This window comes from Eumetopias jubatus, unplaced genomic scaffold (assembly GCF_037043125.1).
Source record: "Eumetopias jubatus isolate StellerSeaLion01/CBP00866 unplaced genomic scaffold, mEumJub1_p1.0 scaffold_5, whole genome shotgun sequence".
Lineage (NCBI taxonomy): Eukaryota > Metazoa > Chordata > Mammalia > Carnivora > Otariidae > Eumetopias > Eumetopias jubatus.
In genome coordinates, this window is record NW_028274811.1 from 63,346,610 (window position 1) to 63,368,183 (window position 21,574).

A 21,574-nucleotide genomic window follows, 5' to 3' on the forward strand; every position below is an offset into this window, starting at 1 on the left:
ATATATGAACTCTTCTGGTATGTGTCACACTAATAGTGGCAAAATTGAGTCGCTGTGCTGTTTACTGCTTTAAAGAATCAGAAGCTGCTACCTTGCCATGAAAAAGGTATTATGTCCTTCTACCTGCTCCCTCCACCCACCCACCCATAAAGTGGAGAGGAATGAATAGTAAAACTTAACGTTTGTTGTCGTGTTTTTTCCCCTCCTTATTTCAGGTGATGTGTTCCATATCACTGCTCCCGATAAATTTACCTTTGAAGAAGCTGAAGAAGAGTGTGAAAACCAGGACGCCCGGCTGGCGACAGTGGGGGAGCTCCAAGCGGCTTGGAGGAATGGCTTTGACCAGTGTGATTACGGGTGGCTGTCCGACGCCAGCGTTCGCCACCCTGTGACTGTGGCCAGGGCGCAGTGTGGAGGTGGTTTACTTGGGGTGAGAACCCTGTATCGTTTTGAGAACCAGACAGGCTTCCCTCCCCCTGATAGCAGATTTGATGCCTACTGCTTTAAACGTAAGTGTTTGAGACCTTTTTAAAAATTACAGATTTAAAAAAAAATACTTCGAAGACATGCATTGGTGTTCACCTAGCAATGGGAATGGATTGTGTATGCACAGAACGGAAACAGTTCAGTGACTTTCAAAAGCCAATAAATGGAACGGCAGTGATATGGTTAAAACAACAGGAAGTTTGACAGATGTTCTTTTAGAGGTGATGAGGAAATGTCAAGTTAAGGTCTTAACTATGCTCCATTGCACCTAGAACCACAGAACATAGTTCTGATTCTTTGTTTTTGTTTTTGTTTTGTTTTGTTTAACATTAATTGCAGTCCTTAAATGTAATTAGATTGTTGGTGCTGTAATGTTGAGGCCAGCTGTGATTGAGTTGAATCCTTGAATTCTGCTTATTTTGTCTTTGTTTGGTATGTCTTTCTTTGAAATGGCGGAGAATTCAAATTTCAGTAATTGCAGGTGAGTACTTGGAACAGATATGGATAATCATAACATTCAATTAATACCTAACAGGAAACCATGCTATAAATAAGTATCTCCTTTCATCTTATTTTAATTCAAGTAATGGAAATATGTGCCTTCTAATCACTAATTCTCTAGTACCATATCAAAGTACAGTCTGTGTTCTTTGAAAGGTGTAACATAGGCTATCCTCAGTTAGGTTTGCTATTTAAAACTGATCTTAAGTGACATCTCTCCACATTCGTGATATAATTGTTTAAATTTTTCAGATGTCCTTAAATTATTTTAGCAATAGTAGTCACATGATATAGTATCGTGCTTGTAGGATGCTTGATCAAACAAGCGAGTAATCCAGAGTCTCATTGTGATTTTTACTGAAGGGTCTGTATTGTGGTGACAGCTAAACAAAGATTTCCTAGCATTTGGGGTGAGTATGTTCAAAGTAGAACCATGTCATATTGAAATAGAATAAAGGGTTTTACTAAGTTTCCAATATATCTTGTTTTAGTAATACATAACTGAAATGAACAGAAAATATACTAGCCTATTATGGAATTGGTTTTTAAACTGAAATGCACAGGCATTCTTTATCAACCACAAAGTCACTGCCAGGGTGTCTGAGTAGAGTAGCCATTAGTGCTGTGGAGAGGCGTGATCACACACGCCTCGTCCTCCCTGCTGAGCTGCCTCTGCCCACATCTCCTCCCATAGACTCAGCTTTCTGAGTGTGAAAGCCATGTGTTGGGTATCAGTGCAATACAAGCTGGCCATAAAAAGCCACTTGAAAATACTGACTTTTGTTCCTAGGCCCTGAAACAGCAGAAAAGTTCTTCTTTACTTATTTTCAGGAAAAGAAACAACAATAAAAAGGAAAGCCTATTTCTAAAAATAGAAAGACATTCTTTTCACAGTGACTTTCAAGTAGTTGAAGCTCTAAAATCAGTTTTTCATTAAGTGACTATGATTAAGAACTGAAATCAGATTGGTGTCGGGAGGGCAGGGTTAGAGATGTTTAATTAGGGAAGGAGTGGAATTATCCAACCGGACTACCTTGCTCAATTGTATTTTCTTGTGCTTGATAAAACTGGCAAGAGAGAACTTTTAAACAACACTTTTTTTTTTTTCTCCCTGAGGGTAAAACTTAAACCAAAGGCTGTCTGTAGCCACAAAGAATTCATCCTGATGTGTTTTAAATTATGTATTTAAATGAGAAATTCACATGAACGCATGAAATGACAAGATACTTAGTTTCAAATACAGTAACCACCTACTAAAAGTCTGTATAAAATCTGAGATAAGTTTGAAAGTTTAGGTCGAGTTTTTTCTCTCTAATTCATCTGAATCTATAGAACTTGGAAATATGTAACTTCTAAATATCATGGTTCAAATTTTGAGTTTTTTCCAAACCAAAGTGTAATCTAAACTAATCCAAATCTAATCTAATGGTTAGGGTCTTGTTTATTTCTTCCCTAAGGCCTATTATATTTAAAATGTATTCAGCATCTAAAAGATTTAGGAGGCTTAGTCATAACATAAAAATCTTTCTTAAATCACACACAGTGCCAACAGCTTCCCCAAATTTCTTAATTCATTTTTCAAGGATTCTTTTAATGTATATATTTTAAAGAATTTAAAAAATATTCTCAAAATGACTTGACTGCTATTCACTTTTCCCACGCAGTTGAGCGGTGGCTAAAATACTTGGCGTAAAGTGTATGAGTTGTGACTTCAGCAACAGTTCTGAAAGCGATTTCAAAGATGTGCCGCTGGTTGGTTAAGTAGAGGAATTTAGAAATTTAACCATATTTCTCTTGGTTGCTTTTTACCAAACGTAGAAGGGGTTTTTAAAGCCACTTCTTGGTGAATGAACAATACCAAACCTCACTTTGCTCTAATTCTCTTTTCCTTCTACCATCACTGAATAGAATATTAACAAAGGCTGATGACAAACATAATTAGAATCTGTTCATGTCAAGCAGATTTGAAAAACAAGGAAATTAGTACACTTGTGAAGTGAAATTTCCCTAAATTGTGCACTTTTGATTTTTCTTTGACCTCAGAGTTAAGCAAGTTCTGTGATAGTCAGAGACTTAGGGCTTTGAAAAATCACCCATACATCCCCAAATTTAAGTCAGTCAAAGCCGCTCAAGACTCATGATAATCTCTCATGTTATGTTATTAATGATCTCCAAGACAGGGAGATAGAACATGTTTCCTAGAAAACCCATTCTCATATCCTTTTACCATCATGGTCAGATAGTTTTTCTAATTATCTAAATTCATTGCTTTGGACTTTGAGCCCATTTTTCCTTTTTAAGTTGGAGACCAAACTCTAAATAACAGCCATTTCTATTATTGAACACAGTTGTTCAGTTGTCTCTCAGCATCTTCCTCAACTGACATAATTTTCTTGTTTTGAAATTTTAATTTCTAAGTGTCTAGTCATCTCTGGGATCTAGCTTTGAACCCTCATTTTTTTTCTGTCCCTCTGTTTGATTAAGCTAGGAACTAGAATTGTGGCTTAGAGAAGGCTAAATAAGTTCCCACCACTTCATGTGCTACACTTCTTACATATTTGTTTACTTTTAAAGTTGGCCTGCCCTTCTAACCAATGGTGTGCTTAGGAACCTTTTTGTCCCCCCGACTATAATCTGACTGCAGGCACCAAAACTAATACTACCCTAAATGGCATTTTAAATATGTTTTCTGTTTTTTGAATTTCAATCTGTTAGCATTCAATCACTCGTAAAACTTTTTAAAGAGTTTGAATTCTAATGCCATTGTTCCAGCCTTTATTCTATTTACCTATGAAGTCCGAATCAACTTACTGAAAATCTACTCTATTTGTGAGTTCTCATGTTTACAGTTATTTATGTGGAAAACATTTTAATGTAGAAGAACTAATTTGAAATTAGTCACTTTCATATAATGTAGGCAGTACGGGTGTGCGTTAAATCGACTATCATGCTGCTAATAGGATCTTTATATTTTATTGGGAAAATCTCCCTCGTGTCTTATAACAGAAGCACAGAGAAGAGAGTCCATAGGACATAAAATACCATAAGTACAGTGATGCAAAACATCTGTGTGGCAGACAGCTGCAAAGGTTGGAATGGGGCTTTTGTGAGAAAAGAAATATGCTGATTTCTGTTGGCTTCCTTAATAATGAAGCTAAAGGGACACTGGTAGGTTTCCAATTCAGAAATTTCTCCATGTGAATTCTTCTGGAGGGACACTTTGGGAATAACTTGGAGTTGCATTTTCACCTTTGTAATAGCCACCATTAATATAGTAACATTTATTCTTAAGATATCTCTTTGGAGATATTTGTGGTTTTTAAAATTATTTCCTCTTTTTGGAATGGTTGAAACAATGATCAGATATTCTGAGTTATGATGGAAATCAGCTGTTAAGTTGACGAAAAATCTACCCAGCCCCAAAGGAAGTCTGAGGTTTTCCATTCCAAATAGTAGAATTAATTAACTTAATTATAAGCAGACTTTTAAACAGAGCTCTAAAATTATCAAAAACCCTTGTTTTTGAAAACAAAGTCACATACACCCTGGCTTTGTAAGGGAGAGTCTCTTAGACATAGTGCTGTCGCTTTACTATGCTCCAGGACTAGATGAAGGCAACATCAATGGTACAGTAATAATCGGCATTGATGTACAATTTAGTTTTTAAAATTTGAATCCTTTATTTTTATAACACCATAAAAGTATTTTCATAGCTTTGTAAGAAGTTGCTAGCCCAGAACTTGGGTTGGAACATGGGACAACCTGATCCACAGGCCTTCTGTTTGGCCCCAATGCCATATCATCTCCTTTTAAGTTAATTTCATCGGCCACAGAAATACTCAGAGGAAAAAGCAAAATTAGCTCTTTTGCTGTTCTTAACAATAATATGATTATTTTTTCTCTAATATGCAGTGTGATAAGTGATTATGTTATGTTTCTATGGGAACTTTCTCCATATGTACATTTTACTATTTCCCCAAAGAAAGCTGTTAGAGGACGAACATGATATTTGGCAGTGAAATGAGGTAATAGTTATGGAATTTCAGAGGATAGAGAATTGAATTAAAAGAGAGATCGTCAACCACGCTTTGGCTCCTTAAGTTGTTCATGTCAATCAAAATAGACCAAATCTTCTTCCAGGAAATGAATATAGAAAAGGATTTTCTTATGAGGAGAAAAAAAATTATTTAATGTTTTTGAAGAATCCAATTATTTTTTGTTTAGTTTTTTTCCAGCATAAAATAGTAATAGGTAAATAGTGACAGACTTTGGAGAATATTTAAATGTTACCATAATGTAAATGGCCACCAAGTTTTCATTCTAAAATTAGTGAATCTGGGCTTCAGAATGGTCTGGGGAATGACCACAGCTAATAACAGCTCATCCCAGACAAAAATAAAGAACCTGTTACAACTCAAGTCTGATTTACAACAAAATTGCATCATTTTATCCCCAAAGTATTTGGATAGGCTTTAGTTTTTAGAGCAGTTTTAAGCTTTAGAGCGGTTAGATTTCCTGTGTACCCCTGCCCCCTCTCATGCACAGCCTCCCCCATTATCAGCATTGCCCACCAAAGCGGTACATTTGTTACAACTGATGAGCACACGTGGACATACCATGATCAAAATTCATAGTACATAAAGGTTCATCCTTTGTGATGTACATTCTGTGGGTTTGGACAAATACATAACGACATATATTTATGATTCTTGTATCATACACAGCAGTTTCACTGCCCTAATATCATTAAGTTTTAACAGGGTAGATGGAGTTCAAAGATACCCAGTTTAGTTTTCCAAGGACCCCTGTTTGGGGATTATTGAGAGTTAGACACATATTACAGATACTACAGATGTGACAACTCTCATCAGGGAGAACAGGCATTCCCCATACAGCTGGTTTTAAGTCATACTGGATGTGGCAAGAGAATGACTACAGGTTTCCTTAGAACAGTTCCTTCTGAGTTTAGTGGTGACTAGTTGTTGGTTTTTGAAAATACGATTTTTTCATAAGAAACAAAATCTTTGCGTGCTAGGTTGCTGCATTTTCCCCAATGTTGAAAGGGAATCTTGTCTATAACATTGTCACTTTTATACTCAATTTAAATTTCTTTAAAAAGGAGAGGCCATTCTCTGTAAATCTGGAAGCATTATAATGTAGCATTTTATGATGACATGTTACTTTTTATTGCCTGAACCCATTCTTTCTGATGCTCAGAGTTGTTTCCAGTGATTTGTAATTACAGACCTAAAATATATCATGTGGGTACTTTACTCATGTTTTACTTTTGCGTCTCATGCTAAAGTAAGCCTGGAACCAAGATCCTTATAAGAGTTACAAACATAGTGTGTAGAGCATAGAGCTGAACGTAGAACTATCACAAATGCCAAGCAGCCTCTGCCAGAAATGTCTTACTGTTTATTAGAAACCCAAGGCTACGCTACAGAGTTGAAATGAAGGTGAAGACAAATGTCCCAACACCTGGACTCAAGTGAAGGGTGTATTAAAAAGTTTAATATCCTGTTTTTATGAAACCCTCCGCATTATGGACAATGTAATAGTTCATATGTAACTCGGGTACGTTTGATGTGGCTTTTCTGTTGTTTTGCAATCTGAGGCACTCCCTCTCCCCTGAGACACAGCACAGCTTGAGAAGGCGGGAGAAAGCTAGAGGCAGGCGACAAAAGAAGCCTTCAGAATAGTATTACCACGTTTTCCTACTAGGCCCCAAGTTGCTGCTGTAGTTTCTGATAAGTAAGCTATCTACTGTTTCCAAACTCTGAGTTTATATGGTTTTGGACTTCTCCTTGTCTTAAAACTACAAAATATTCATTTTCCTTAACCGAAAGCAGTCATTCATCCTTATGGGTGAAAGCAGTGATAAACCTTACAATGTAAAACAAGTGATGAGTTTGTGACTATGAAATGTTCGATTGTCTGCCCTTGAGTAAATATAATTATAGTTTCTAGATACTTTCATCACAAAACACTTCTGGGTCACCCCAAAATACACAGCAGCACTTCACAATACTGGACGTACAACTTTTTATTAGTGACTTGTCTAATCAACTCTTTGAAATTATTTTTCTAGCTAAACAGAATATATCAGAGGCTACAACCATCGAACTGAATATCCTTGCAGAAACTGCATCATCCAGTCTTTCTGAAGAACTACAAATTGTACCCAACAGAACAACACCAATCATCCCTCTAATCACTGAATTACCTATCATTACAACAAAGTCCCCTCCTGTGGGAAATATAGTCAATTTTGAGCAGAAAACCACAGTTCAGGCTCAAGCTATCACACACAGATTAGCCACTGAATCATCCACACTTGCTGGGAGTACCATGAAGCCTTGGGATATGGACTACTACTCACCTTCTGCTTTAGAACCACTTGGAAGGCCAGACATACCTGAAATTCAAAAAGAAGTACCTCAAAGTACAACTGTCATCTCCCATCATGCTACTGATTCATGGGATGGTATCAGGGAAGACCTACAAACCCAAGAATCAGTTACACAGATTGAACAAATAGAAGTGGGTCCCTTGGTAACATCTATGGAAATCTCAAAGCACATTCCTTCCAAGGAATTGTCCGTAACACCATTTGTGTCTACAACAATGACCCTGGAATCCAAAACTGAAAAGAAAACAGTAAGCACTATTTCTGAATCTCTGACCACAGGCCGCTATGGATTCACCTTGGGAGAAGATGACAGTGAAGACAGAACATTTACAGTTAGATCTGCTCAGAGCACCTTGGTCTTTAGCCAAATACCTGAGGTCGTTACAGTGTCAAAGACTTCAGAAGACGCTGCCTCCACTCCGCTAGAGGACAGGGAGCCAGCCTCAGCATCTACAATTCTTTCACCTGTAACTATGCCTGACAGTGATGGATCATCCACAGACAACTGGGAAGAGAAACAAACTAATGGAAGGATAACTGAAGATTTTCTTGGCCAGTATATGTCCACCACACCTTTCCCGTCACAGCATCATACAGAAGTAGAATTGTTTCCTTATTCTGGTGATAAAAGATTAGTCGAGGGAATGCCCACAGTTATTTATCCCTCTCCACAAACACAAATGGCAGAAGGAAGAGAGAGAACAGAAACACTAAGTCCAGAGATGAGAACAGATACTTATATTGATGATGAGACACAGGAAAAGATCACCAAAGATCCATTTATAGGAAAAATAGAGGAGGAAGGCTTTTCTGGAATGAAGTTCTCTACAGCTTCCTCAGAGGAAATTCATCTTACAGAGTCTTCAGTGGAAATGACTAAATCTTTCGATTCCCCAACACTGACAACAACAAAGCTAAGTGTAGTGCCAACAGAGGCAAGAGATGTGGAGGAAGACTTTACGACAACACCAGCTGAATTAGAAACAGACAGCTATCAAGATACTACAAAGTATGATGAGGGTATTACAACAGTGCATTTGAGCCACAGCACTTTAACTGTGGAGGTGGTCACTGTATCAAAATGGGCCTGGGATGAAGATAATACAACAGCGAAGCCTTTAGAGTCCACAGAAGAGGCAGGCCCTCCAAAATTACCCCCTGCCTTACTCACCACTACAGAAGTGAGTGGGAAGGATAAAGAAATCCCAAGTTTTACTGAAGATATAGGAGATGAATTTACTCTTATCCCAGATAGTACTCAAAAGCCACTAGAAGAGTTTACTGAGGAAGACACAACAGATCATGGGAAATTCACAGTTGGATTTCAGACAACTACATTAATTGGTATTGCAGAAAAGCCGACTTTGAGAGAGTCTACAACTGAGGAAAGAGTTCCACCTATCACAAGCATGGAAGGCCAAGTTGTTTATGCAACCACAGAAGGAAGTGCTTTGGATGAAGGAGAAGATATGGATGTCTCTAAGCTGGTATCCACTGTCCCCCAATTTGCCGACACTTCAGATGTGGAAGGATTAGCATTTGTTAATTATAGTAGCACCCAAGAACCTCCTGCTTATGTAGACAGCTCCCATACCATTCCTCTTTCTGTAATTCCCAAGACAGAACTGGGAGTATTGATACCTTCTGTTCCACCAGAAGGTGAAGTTCTAGGTGGACCCTCTCAAGACATACATGTCATTAATCAGACTCACCTTGAAGCAACGATTTCCCCTGAAACTGCAAGAACAACAACAGAAATTACACAGGGACCAGGTCAGGAAGAGCTCCCTTGGAAAGAGTCAACTTCAGAGAAACCAGTTCCTACTCTCAGTTCTACAGCTGCCATGGCTGAGGAGGCAGCAACACCTGTGGGTAAACAAGAGCATGACGGGCCACCATATACAGTCTCTGAAGATAAGTTGGTGACAGCTTCTGAGAGAGTCCCAGTTGTCAAAACAACTCCAGTTGGAAAAATTGAGCATAGTATATCTTATCCACCTGATGCTGTCACGGAGCACAGAGCAAAAACAGATGAAGTGGTCACACCAAGCATGGGGCCAATGGTGTCTTTGAGTCCAGAGCCAGAAGAGAAGTATGAGACAGAAAGTGCTAGTCCAGGGGTATTTGTATCACCTTTCAGCACCCCTGTTACACAGCTTATAGAGGAAACTACTCCTGAGAAAAAAGAGAAAACATCCCTAGATTATACTGATATAGGCTCAGGATTATTCGAAAAGCCCACAGCCACAGAACTCCCAGAATTTTCAACAATTAAAGCCACAGTTCCAAGTGATATCACTGCTGCCTTCAGTTCAGTAGAAAGACTCCGCACAACCTCAGCATCCAAGCCATCCTCAGTACCCACTGAGAAACCACCTCTCATTGACAGGGAGCCTGGAGAAGACACAACCCGTGACATGGTAATCATCGGAGAGTCAACATCTCGTGTTCCTCCCACTACCCTGGAGGATGTTCTGGGGAAGGAGACAGAAACTGATATTGACAGAGAGTATTTCACAACTTCAAGTACTCCCTCCCCTACGCAGCCAGCAAGACCGCCCACTGTGGAAGGCAAAGAGGCTGGCAGACCTCAGGCAATTTCCACTCCAGAACCCCCAGCAGGGACAAAATTCCACCCTGACATTAATGTTTTTATTATTGAGGTCAGAGAAAACAAGACAGGTAAGTCTTTGCTTTCTAGACATGCCAGTCAAGGCAATCAGCATTTTATCTTGAAAATTACTTTTGGAAAAAAAAAATCAACGTACCAAATGCTGCCATTAGAAGATAACTGGAGTGTGAAAAAAATTCTGTATTTTAGCTTCATGTATTTGTACAAGAATTGGAAGAATATGTTATTTGGAAGAATGTTAGATACAGTTGCATTTTAAAAGTCCTAAGAAGCCCTGCTTTGTCATCTAATATAACCAATCATCACTGTTACATCACTTCAGAACATGCAGAACAAAATGTTTTAATTTCAGTGTCTTTCCATGCATTACTACTCAAGTGTAGTACTAGACTGTGTTAACATTCCATTGGTCTTTAACTATTAACCTTCAGTACTTACATTGTGGACAGCTAAAACTGTATTGCACATGTCCAGGGCTGGTAGAAGGATGTTTAAAGGTTTGCTTTGGTTTTTTTCTCTCCCAGGATTTTATAGGTTGTACAGCTTGTGGGGTGGGTACCAGGTCTATAGTTGAAATGTTATTTTAATGCCAGTTCAGCATACTGTTAAGCTGTTGTCCTTGGGTATTTTAATGAGGTTTTACATATTTAGAGCAAATACAACCTAGCTCAGTTCAAGAAAATGCTATAATTCATTGTGTCACATATAATTTCGGATATGGGTATGTCAGCATTATCTCTGTTCCCTAAAAACGAGGCTGTTAATGTTATTTATTTTATGATTTAATTGTTTCATCTCTAAGAATTCTTATGATGCCTTCTATTCTACTCAAATATTTTATTTTTCTCTCCGGCAAAATTCTTAAAAACCGTTTCTTTACATTGAATAATACTTGCAGTTTTCATTATGTTTGATAATGTTCCTTCCTAAAGGACAGACCAACCATCTTTTGACTTTGGTAAGCTGAATTGAGAACGCATAGTGAATACTATTTAATAGATCAATTCAGGTTTGTATCTTTTTAATTTAGAAGTTGAGATCACTGATTTTAGTGAAGTTGCTGTATTCTTGTTTGAATATGTGAATTGAAAGAATAAATAGTTATTTTTGCCTTGACTGGGGTCCGAGATGTTGGGCTAGAAGATTTTTTATTTATTTTTTTTTAGCATAGTTTCTCTCTTACTGTTGAGATACTTTTCTCAGGGTGTCATTTTCTGAAGAGTGACGCCATCCTCATTAGAGTGCTCAGGAGTGCACCTGTTGGAAACAAGCAGGCAGCTCGGTTGTCAGGTCAGCTGGCTTCCAGTACTGTAGGGGGAAACTTCACATTTCTAGTATCCAGAATGTTCTCAGTGTAAAAGCTCTTGCAGAGCAGTAAATAGAAGGAAATACATTCCCAGAGTATTGCAGTTAATCTCCACTTTTCTAGTACAGCTGAAAGAGCCCAGGATTGGACATTACTGTCCTGCTAATGATGCCGTTTCTTGGAAACTATATCATGTCTCCTGTCTCTTACATTCCTTTTCCACCTCTTGAAACCGGGGTAAGAGAGAGATGAGTTGCCAAGTAGTGGAAATGAGGATTGCTGTTAGTAGGGCTGGAAAAGTGACAAGATGGTATTACTATGAAAAAGAAAAAAGCAGAAGTGAAAAGAAATTTCTACTAAGACTTAATTTGAGAATTAAAAAAAATGCTTGAGTGACTGACTATGCAGAGGTTTTTCCCAATTTAGATGACTCTCAAGTTAGTGTAGATATTAAGGTGAATCAAATAGTATAGAAAACAGTAAAAACAATTCTGCATTTAAAAACTCTTCTAAATGGGAAACTGATAAGGTTTAGGTGATCAAATTACAAAATAGAAAATGTTCAACTTGATCTCCCTGGAAGCACTGACAGTCATCAGAAAAAAAAAAAAAAAAAAAAATCTGAGTTTGTAAATGGTGACTGGAAATGGAGGGTCTGAGTAACCTGACCCAGAAACCATTTATACAAAGGTGCGTGTTTAAATTGGAGTTGTTAATTTTGTTCACCTGCGTCTGGGAGATGTGCCTAGGTCTGTCTTCTTCCTTCTTCCACTTTTAAAACACGGACCATGATTTGCTTGTCTAGTTTTTCTTCAGCGTTGATAACAGTAGGTCAGAAAACTCTATGGACAGGGAGTTGTTGGGTTTCTCCATCAGGACGCGATTCCAGTGTGTGTGTGGTGGGGCGGGACGGGGTATAGCCTGTATCTATCTAGTTCCCTCCCTCCGTCTCTCTGTCTCTCTCTTTCATCTATCATTTTTGTATACTTTATGTATGTCTTTCTTAAGACTAAAAGCATTGTTTATTGTCTTGACAAGACAATGAGGTTTATTCAGATCCAACTGCTTACTTTTATTAATTTTACTTGTTTTCTATGAGAAATTTAATTTTTCAAGCATCTTGAACTTTGGCAAGGGAAAACGTTAAAGCAGATATTAAATTAATGGGTTTTAAGGCAGGTGTGTATTAATAAGGAAAATACATATGTGCCTTTATGTATCGAGGTATATTTTTCCAGATTGGAAAATCCTTGGTTCATGTATGAACTTGTATAAATCTATTCACAAACATAGAACTGACCTCTCCATGTACTGTTATATCCAAGTAAGCAAAAATGCCACCCATGCTACACTAAACCAAAGCATTCATAGTTTTTTGCTGTGCTCAGCAAGTCATATAAATCTTGATTTTTTTTTAACTACTATGAAACAAAACATGCTACTCAAGACACGTTTATGTTATATTTGCTGAAATGGATCTTAATAGCAACTTAGGGTGCTCTTGCTGGAGGGCAACTGTAGTTAGCAGTTAAAAAAAATCTGAAGGAACTTCTCAGCTCATAAAACTTTTATGAGCTGAAAAATGCTATGGGGTGTGTTTAACAGTGGTTCAGGGGATACTGAAAACATGACTCCTGTCTACTTCAGGAATAATTTGCACACCTGCATTTTGAAAAATTATTGAAAGGTTTTCTTTGTGAACACGTATGAAGTCTACAGGATTTAGTGGTGTGGGAAGAGTTTCTTCAATTCTGTACTTTTTTTTTTTTTAAAGAGTGCTCCTGTAAATCATCGAAAATGTCACAGGTTGGTGTGACAAAACCGTGAATGTTTTAAAAACTGGTGTGCTGTTATCTTTAAACCAAAGAATTATTTGGAAATGTACAGATATTAAATTCAAACATTATTATGTAAATGCTCATAGTTATAACCTTAAAATAGATGGTTTATTAGTTTTTTTTTTTTAAATGAGTTCATATATACTCCATGCTATTTGTCAGGCCAGCCTGATGTTATTTGTTTCATCAAGCATTCTTTTTTGTTAGTTTTATAATTTATATCTTAAGTGTAAGGCAGGTGTAAAGCCAATATTAAACTAAAATGATACAGATATTAAGATATGGATAAAATTATTAATGCAATGGTATTAGAGATTAATGAGATGGTGAGAAAGATAATTTTGGCCTCTATCTTAGAATTCATTTTGCTCAGTTTCTGTATTGAAATTTGTGGCACCTTATTGCTTTCATCATTGAGAAATAACTCTCATATGATTAATTCCTCCTGCATTTTTGTTTGTAGTTTGGAGAAATGTACACAAAGCTAAAGCTGTTGAGAGGATGAAGAATAAGGGACACTGGCTCTGAGAATAGGAGATAGACACCTGGGCAAATGGCAATATTTATCTAATTGCAAGCATAGTCATCATTTTTTAAAAGGCAATGTTTATATGGGATTGCTTCATATAACTTTTCAAAATTACATATTTTTCACTTTGATAGAATTGATTATGGAGAAAATTACTTTCAGATTTTTTATTATAGGAGCAGATTCCCTTCTTCAAGCAAAATCTTATTAGGAACACTATATTTTGAGCAGATAAAAGAGTGGCTGTTCTGGTTAATATTTGATAGGCAAAGTGCTCACCACTATGCCAGCAACACTGCACTGTTCTGGTTAACATTTGAGAAAAGAGATCAGGATCCCCAATTTCTTGGGACCTCTCTCTTACCTTGTGGTAATTTCTAAATTAACATGTACCTCAGACCACGGCTAGAAAAAGAATAATACCATCTAGCTAATTCAAAAGAAAGCAGCAACAATTATTCATTCCTGAATGAGTTGATTTTTTTTAATGTAAAAACATTTTTTAAATTGGTCTGATTATCAGTACTTTATTTCACTATCATCATACACATTGACTGATATTTACCTTTGAATAACTTTGTATGATGAGGAATAAAGCAAATTAAGCAAATCTAGGGTTTGTTTTTTTCAAAGATTTTATTTATTTATTTGACAGAGAGAGAGAGAGCGTGCACAAGCAAGGGAAGCGGCAGGCAGAGGGAGCAGGGAGCTCAGGAGCTGAGCAGGGAGCCCGATTTGGGGCTCAATCTCAGGACCCTGGGATCATGACCTGAGCTGAAGGCGGATGCTTAGCTGACTAAGCCACCCAGGCACCTGCAAATCTAGTTTCAATCTCATTGATGCCTATGTGTCATCAAGGTAGTACGTAGTTACATTTCAGAATATCACATGAATGTGCAGAGCTAAATCATCATCATGCTCACAGAGTTTGATACTTTCATGGCATAGTTTACGTATATTTTCATGTTTAAGCTTCAGAGATCATTTGTGAGACAACTAGGAAAGTATCGCAGATGGGCAAATGGAGGCATGTGTTTAGGTTTAGTTTGCTGCTAATATGGGGGGCCACGTATGCTATTCTGATACCTGCCATGGCAAGAGAACAGCATCATGAAATTGGTAGCCCTGGGTCTGGGCTTCTTCTTCCCTGCAGAATTTTGGAGCACATCCCTGAAATTGGTTGGGGCTGGTGCTTGCACACATGAGTGGTTCTCCTTGGTAGGCCCCGCTGTGGCTCCCTGCCAGAGAAGCACATTTTTTTTTCTGCAGGGAATTAGGATGGCTTCTCCCATCCTTCCTTCACTGCCTGAAATCCAGAAAAGGATTGAGTTCCTCTTCTATTAGTCAAATCATGAAAAGGGAAGAGGCTATCTTCCCTTTGTTTCTATACTTCGAAGGAAGGAATTGACCTTAATGTGTTTCTGAATTATTAGTGAGTTTAACCCTATACTGCAGATCAATGGTTACCTTTTTAAAAAAGTCCTTGTAAGTGAAGTATCTTGTATGTGTCACACATACATGTGCACACCACTCGCATGTAGACACACATATACAAACACAATAGACCCTCCATTTTTAAAATGCTCTATGAATGTTTGATAACCCACTCACCTCAAGGAAAAATTTAAGAAACTGAAATTGTTTCTTCACAGGTTGAAGTTTAATAAAAGACGTGTTCCACAGATAGCTAAAAAGACCTTTGTTATCTGCTAACATGAGCCTCTTCTTTCTGAAAATAGCATTTGCAGTTATAAGTTAGAGTCATCAAAACTACTGCTGAGGGTGGGGCATTATCTCAAGACAATTAGCACTTAGCTGTCACTGGCAATGAACTCGAGAGAGGCATACACTGTCTTCTAGCAGAGCATGGTCAAGCAAGATTTATCTCTAGTTAAAGCTACAGCGTGCCTCATCCTTTGACAGATACTAAAAGAGGCACAAAATAAATATAAACCACAGGCCCTGCTCCCAAGGACTTTTAAGTGCATTCTGGGGAGCCAGGATTAACACAATCAGATCTGGTTACAGTACGGAAACATACAGTTACACACTAGGTAACGTGGTACCAACGATAAGTGGCGGTTGAGGTCAGCGAAGGAAGGAATCACTGAAGACAGGGAAGTCAGAGAATATTTCATGAGAAGGGAGAAACTGCAGCTGGTCCTTGTTGGAGAGGAAGATCAAAAACAAATTACTGGAAACCTGTCAGTAGCCCCTTGCTGCCCAACAGAGCCTCATCAGTGGAACTAAGGAGCCACAGGTATAATCAGGCATTTTTCTAAATAGCACTGGGATGACAGAGGGGCATGGCCCACTTCAGGAGATGAATACCTTCTTAGTGTTCACCTAGGAACCTATACAGGTGGGTGGACACAGATATTCAGCCAACTTTTTCAGGAGGGAGTGTTCTCATACTACCTTCCTGTTCTTCAGTGATTCAGGCTTTTTGTCAAATATAGCATCTTCTGTAGGTTAAGTATGTTTAACTTTTCAAAATATATTCCCATGAACTATCATGTTTCAGAGTTACACACTTGTAAATTTAAATGGCATGAAACTACTTTTTAAAGAGTGGGCTGTGTATGATAAAAGGTGAGTTAAAGGCTTATGCCATCTTAATTCAAGTGATTTTTGACTCAGTATTATTACAGAAGCAAGAGCTAGAAGTTGGAGAGTCTGGAGTCGGTCTCTCCTTTGCTTACCTGCAGTGTGGACCCAGAAATTTCTTAAGTTCTTTGTCAGAATTTTTTGCCAGTAAAATAGATGTAATGGCTATTATTATATAGAAGGAATATTTCCTAAACTTTGACCCATACGCTTTTTCCCAAATCACAGGGGTCATGAAACAAGGAAGATTATCACAAGTGTATACATACACACACATACATGTATACACACCTATATGTATAATATACAAACAAATGTCTTCTCGTTTATTCAACAAGTCAAGTAAGGTCCATGCACAAGATACTCCACTAGAACTGGATTTTTGAAGCAGGTTCTGTGATACTCTGAATGAACGTGGATGGGTAGTCTGTTAGCCCCATAAGATCCATGGCAGAGGCCGTTGACATCATGGAAGGAGCCTTTGGAAACAGTCCTGGGTTCATTGTCAGCATTGTGATTTCCATCTGTTTGGTCTTAAAAATTGTTTTATCTTCGGAGGCTTCAGTTGTTATAACATTTAAAATGTATAATAAGACTACAAACTCACCAGGTTGCTAGGAGGAGAAAGGGATCTCTTCAAGGGCTTGTCCGTCGCTGTGGTAGGCACATCACACAGTTAATCCTCCCATGACAACAAAGCACTCCACATAGTGCCTGGCACATGAGGGCTACTGAGGACAAATTAATCCCCTCTCTGCTTTAGCAGGTATTTTATTCTGGACTTCTACACGTAGGGACACTTAGATTGTTTTGTACGGTGAATAGGTAAAAAAAAAAAAAAAAAAATTTGAATTATCTTAAAATTCAAGATTTAGACCACAGGGAACCAAATAACTGTACTATAGTATCTACGTGACTGTAAGAGCTTGTTAAAATTTTAATCCTCTATGAATTGTGTTTGTCTAGGGTGATGCCATTTTGGGTGCAAATCAGAAGCAGCTGCAACCCTTATTTAAAATTTAAATGTAGTATTGATTCTACAGCACCTATATGTAGAATTCATTAGCTTTCTGCTCTTTTTTCATGTGTGAGAATTGAGCTTATGATTTTGATAACCACCCATTTAATTTTTTTTCCAAAGAAAAAGATCTTTTTACAAATTCTTTATAAATTTTTTCCAGGTACTAGGCCTAGTCTCTTCTTGCATATTCATGGAATGCATGGGCATTCCCTGCTGTCTTTTTGTTGTTGTCAAGGAAACCCCCAGTTCTCTACACAGGGATTACATTCTTCTTTCTTAATAGCTCTTAGATCATTCATTTGTGCAATGAATAAAAAAATGTATTCATGGGTCCAGGCAGTGTTCAGAACATTTTTGAGGGAAGGGATGTAGCCAAGGGGAGAGACATGCATTGTGAGAGGAGCAATAGGGATAAAAGAAAAGGAAAAAGAAATGCTCTCTGAGGTTTCATTTTAATGAGGTAAAGATGAAAATTGTATGTTTTTAATAAGGCATTGCCTATTTGTATCAGTTTACGAAATGTATAACGTTACACCTCAGTGAGGTCAGTTTGTCAGGTATAAGAAGAGTTGGCTATTCATTTGCTTCATTGGTAGAATGATTCCAAGAAGGGGGCCCTGGCTGCAGAGTAGGGATTGGGGATGTGTTTTGGTGAAAACTGTTGTATATTTTTTTCATTTGTATCAAAGTGCTTTGAATTTTTAACACCATACTTGAGGTGATAGAAAATGTAAAATAGTTTTTTATCCTAGCGCATCATGTGAACAACTGAGAACCTATTTTTATTATATTAAAAAATGGTGTTCCTTAGAGAGATATGCTGGTGTTTAGACTTTTTGAGTATGAATCAGGAGGAAAACACCTATCTATTGGCAAGAAGACTGTAATTGTTCTTAAAGAGAATGATTTGATTCTTGGGAGGAAAATAAATTATGATGAACCCTCTACTTGCTGGAATCATTGTGATAGTGGACAAAGTATTTCTCCATAAATAATTTAAAGTGTAAACAGGAAAGGAAGAATCTCTGGAGTGAGAAGAAAAGTTTAATTATATTTCAGCATCTGTGTCTATGAAAATTTGATCTATCATGTCACGATATCATGCCCAGATTTGCTTGCACACATGTGTAATCAGTACACACTACCTTGACTGGCTTCTGGTGGCTTCATCCTTTGGCTTTGTGCCATAGTATTCTTGGTTTCTCACAGGGTGACTTAGTTGCTTTGGCCATGTGCTGTGAAGAGGAAGTTTCTGAAGGTTTTGGTTTTCCTAAGTTGAGAAAGGGAAAAGGAAATATATTAAGGTATATTTCTGTAGAGTATAACAGAATATAGTGTAGTTACCATTTTTCACTATGCTGCACCCTCACCTTGCTCTGCTCTGTAGGGAAGCCATTTTACTATCTGTAGATGAAACATTCTCCTCCCGTCTCTTCACACTCACTTCCAGGAGATAATTGGAGGTGTTGAAATAAAGTCATTCAATCAGGCTATTTTGTGGCTGGAGAAAAGAAGATAATGCAATCCATTGCATAATAGGGAAGGCAACTTGAAATAATTAGTAAGCAAAAACATACAATAAAGGCTATTTGCTTGCTTTAGTAAAAAGATAAAACGACTTAATATGAAATAAATTAATAGAAGAAGCATCTTTAGATTTGGCTTCACAGGAAACTCTGGACACTCATTCCCTCACTGAGCAACCACCCAGCTTGCCCCAGGGCAGGGGGCAGGAGTGGGCCAGAGCTAAACTAACCAGGCACTAGGCAGCTAACCAACAGTGACGCCATTCTGATCATGGGGGTTTGAGAAACACCAGGAGATGGCCCAGTGCATAAATATTGCCAACACTGCTTCTCAACCCTCGCTGTCTATTAGAATGACCAGGGAGCCTTTAAGTAAAAATGCCCACGTCCCCATCCTTCATCAGACAACCTGAATCTGGATTTCTGGCAGGGGGACTCGGGCATTTGTACTTTCTGTTAGTTTCTTTTCTTAAATTTGCTTCATTTATTTTTCATTACTAGATATCTGTATTTTAAAATGCATCTCATGTGATTTTGATACACAGTGAGTGTTGAACATTAGTAAAGTAAAGGCTTTCTGACCTGCCGACAGCTGGCTGAAGTAGACACTCCTGGGGAAGGGGATGCTTTAAGCCTCTGCCAGTTAAGCTGCACTTTACCAATTTTAAGGAGAAAAAGAATATGTCTGATTCAGTCTCCTCTGAGTGAAATGGTGTTCTTTGATCATATTTTGGGAAGTGTAGCTTTTGTCACAAGTGTTAAAATGAACCTTGGCATCTGTAAGTAAGGAAGAAAATAAAATTAAATATCATTAAAATACATGTTTTTTAAAAGTTTCGGGAGTAATTGTAATTGAGTCAGAAGTAATGGCAAGGGGTGGAAGATATGTCTTGAATTACCCAGACTGCATACCTCACTTTGCTGTATCCATGTTACCTTCTCTATATCAACATGGAAACTATAAGGAAACACATATGGTTATGGCTTAGGGATTCTTTTGACTCTACTACCAAAGTGACTTTGTTCATTATACATTTACATTAGGAAAAACGGTGATTACCACCCTGATACAAGCCTATATGAAATCCTGGATTTGAAATAAGGTGAATGATAAAAAAAAAAAAAAAATGAAACTGTGTCTGCACATTTGGATTATCTGGATTATTTTATCCAGAAGAGTCTTTACTGTTTGCGTTATCTGTATGGTTCTTTAGTTGTGGCTTAAGAATTCGATCCACTACTGCAATCAAAAGACAACAATTTCTTCAGCCTAAAGTTCACATTTTTCAAAGGAAGTATTGAACTCTAATAGTAAACATTTTCTTTCTTGGTGATAAAAAACTGAGCAGACCTTCTTCTAACAAAATTCTCAAAGAGAGGCTGTGTGGCCAGAGTATGAAGGGCATTCATGTTTAAAGGATCCCTTCACTCACTTTAATTACGGAATACAGAATTTAGAATGGGAGGTGAGACAAACATATAAACACAGCTAAGGAATTTATAAATAAGAAACAATATGACCTGAGTCCTGTGGCGTACAAATCAAAGATACAACCAGTTTGGGCTGAGGAGTTTTAGAGAAGATGCCCTGGAGAACTGAGGCTTTAGCTGGATCATTCATAGATGCATGGGTGAGGTTCAAAGGAGGATCTGTGAAGCCTTTCAAGTTGAGGGTGGGAGGGCTCTTCCTGAACGGAAGTTGAGCAGCGAATGAGGAGGATAATAAGAAAGGGACGTGGAATTACTGGGCTCCACGGCAGAGAAGCAGAGAGTTCTAACACAGAACTGAAGGGAAAGGATAAATACGGGGTCAGTCAGTGGGACTGCTCGAGCACCCTGTGTGAAGGGGACAGTCAGTGGGACTGCTCGAGCACCCTGTGTAAGGGGTCAGTCAGTGGGACTGCTCGAGCACCCTGTGTGAAGGGGTCAGTCAGTGGGACTGCTCGAGCACCCTGTGTAAGGGGACAGTCAGTGGGACTGCTCGAGCACCCTGTGTAAGGGGACAGTCAGTGGGACTGCTCGAGCACCCTGTGTGAAGGGGACAGTCAGTGGGACTGCTCGAGCACCCTGTGTGAAGGGGTCAGTCAGTGGGACTGCTCGAGCACCCTGTGTGAAGGGGACAGTCAATGGGACTGCTCGAGCACCCTGTGTGAAGAGGTCGGGGGAAGGAGGTGAGCGGAAAATGTTGACTTCTGAAGAAAGGAGTAACATAATTAAAAATAACATGGTGTCTTGGCAAAGTTTATCTTACCAGCTATAATTTAAAGGTCTTAGAAAGGAAGTATAAACATATTTATTTAGGGGAGGCAGTTGTTTTACTTTTCTCAAAGCTTTTACTTAAACTTTAAACCCTCGATCCTGACCGAAGTGTTTTTCTGGTGTTAGGATATTTGGTACCTATCTATGTGTCATCTATCAAAGGCTTTGACAGTGTTGGAGAACTAAAGTGAAAGAGATAGTAAGTGTAATGCCTTTTGCTGGTTTTTGTTTATTTGTTATGTTTTTAAGCAATATTTAAATTTAAATAACCCGGCTTACTTCTCTTTCATATAGCTCTTTCTCTTACTGTTCAGAAATGCTTGAAGGTCCCAAACTTGATTATGGTCTCCAGGAAAGCCCTTGCTCTTTAAAAACTGGAAGTTGTGAAGTCCCCTCGGCCTTTTTTCTAAGTAAGAATGCGCCACACTTGGTGATATCTCCTTAAGCGCACTTAGGA

General features: G+C 38.2%; 1 protein-coding gene across 2 annotated transcripts in view; it reads left to right on the top strand.

The window, feature by feature from the left end:
• VCAN (versican) overlaps positions 1–21,574 on the top strand; it is a 114,218-nt gene that overhangs the window by 43,219 nt on the left and 49,425 nt on the right. The window contains exons 6-7 of one of the 2 annotated variants that reach the window (XM_028114490.2): positions 216–509; positions 7,079–10,081. In XM_028114490.2, coding sequence (XP_027970291.2) covers positions 216–509; positions 7,079–10,081 — 3,297 coding nt within the window. The remainder of the gene's footprint in view (positions 1–215; positions 510–7,078; positions 10,082–21,574) is intronic. The other variant, XM_028114491.2, reaches the window with a different exon arrangement.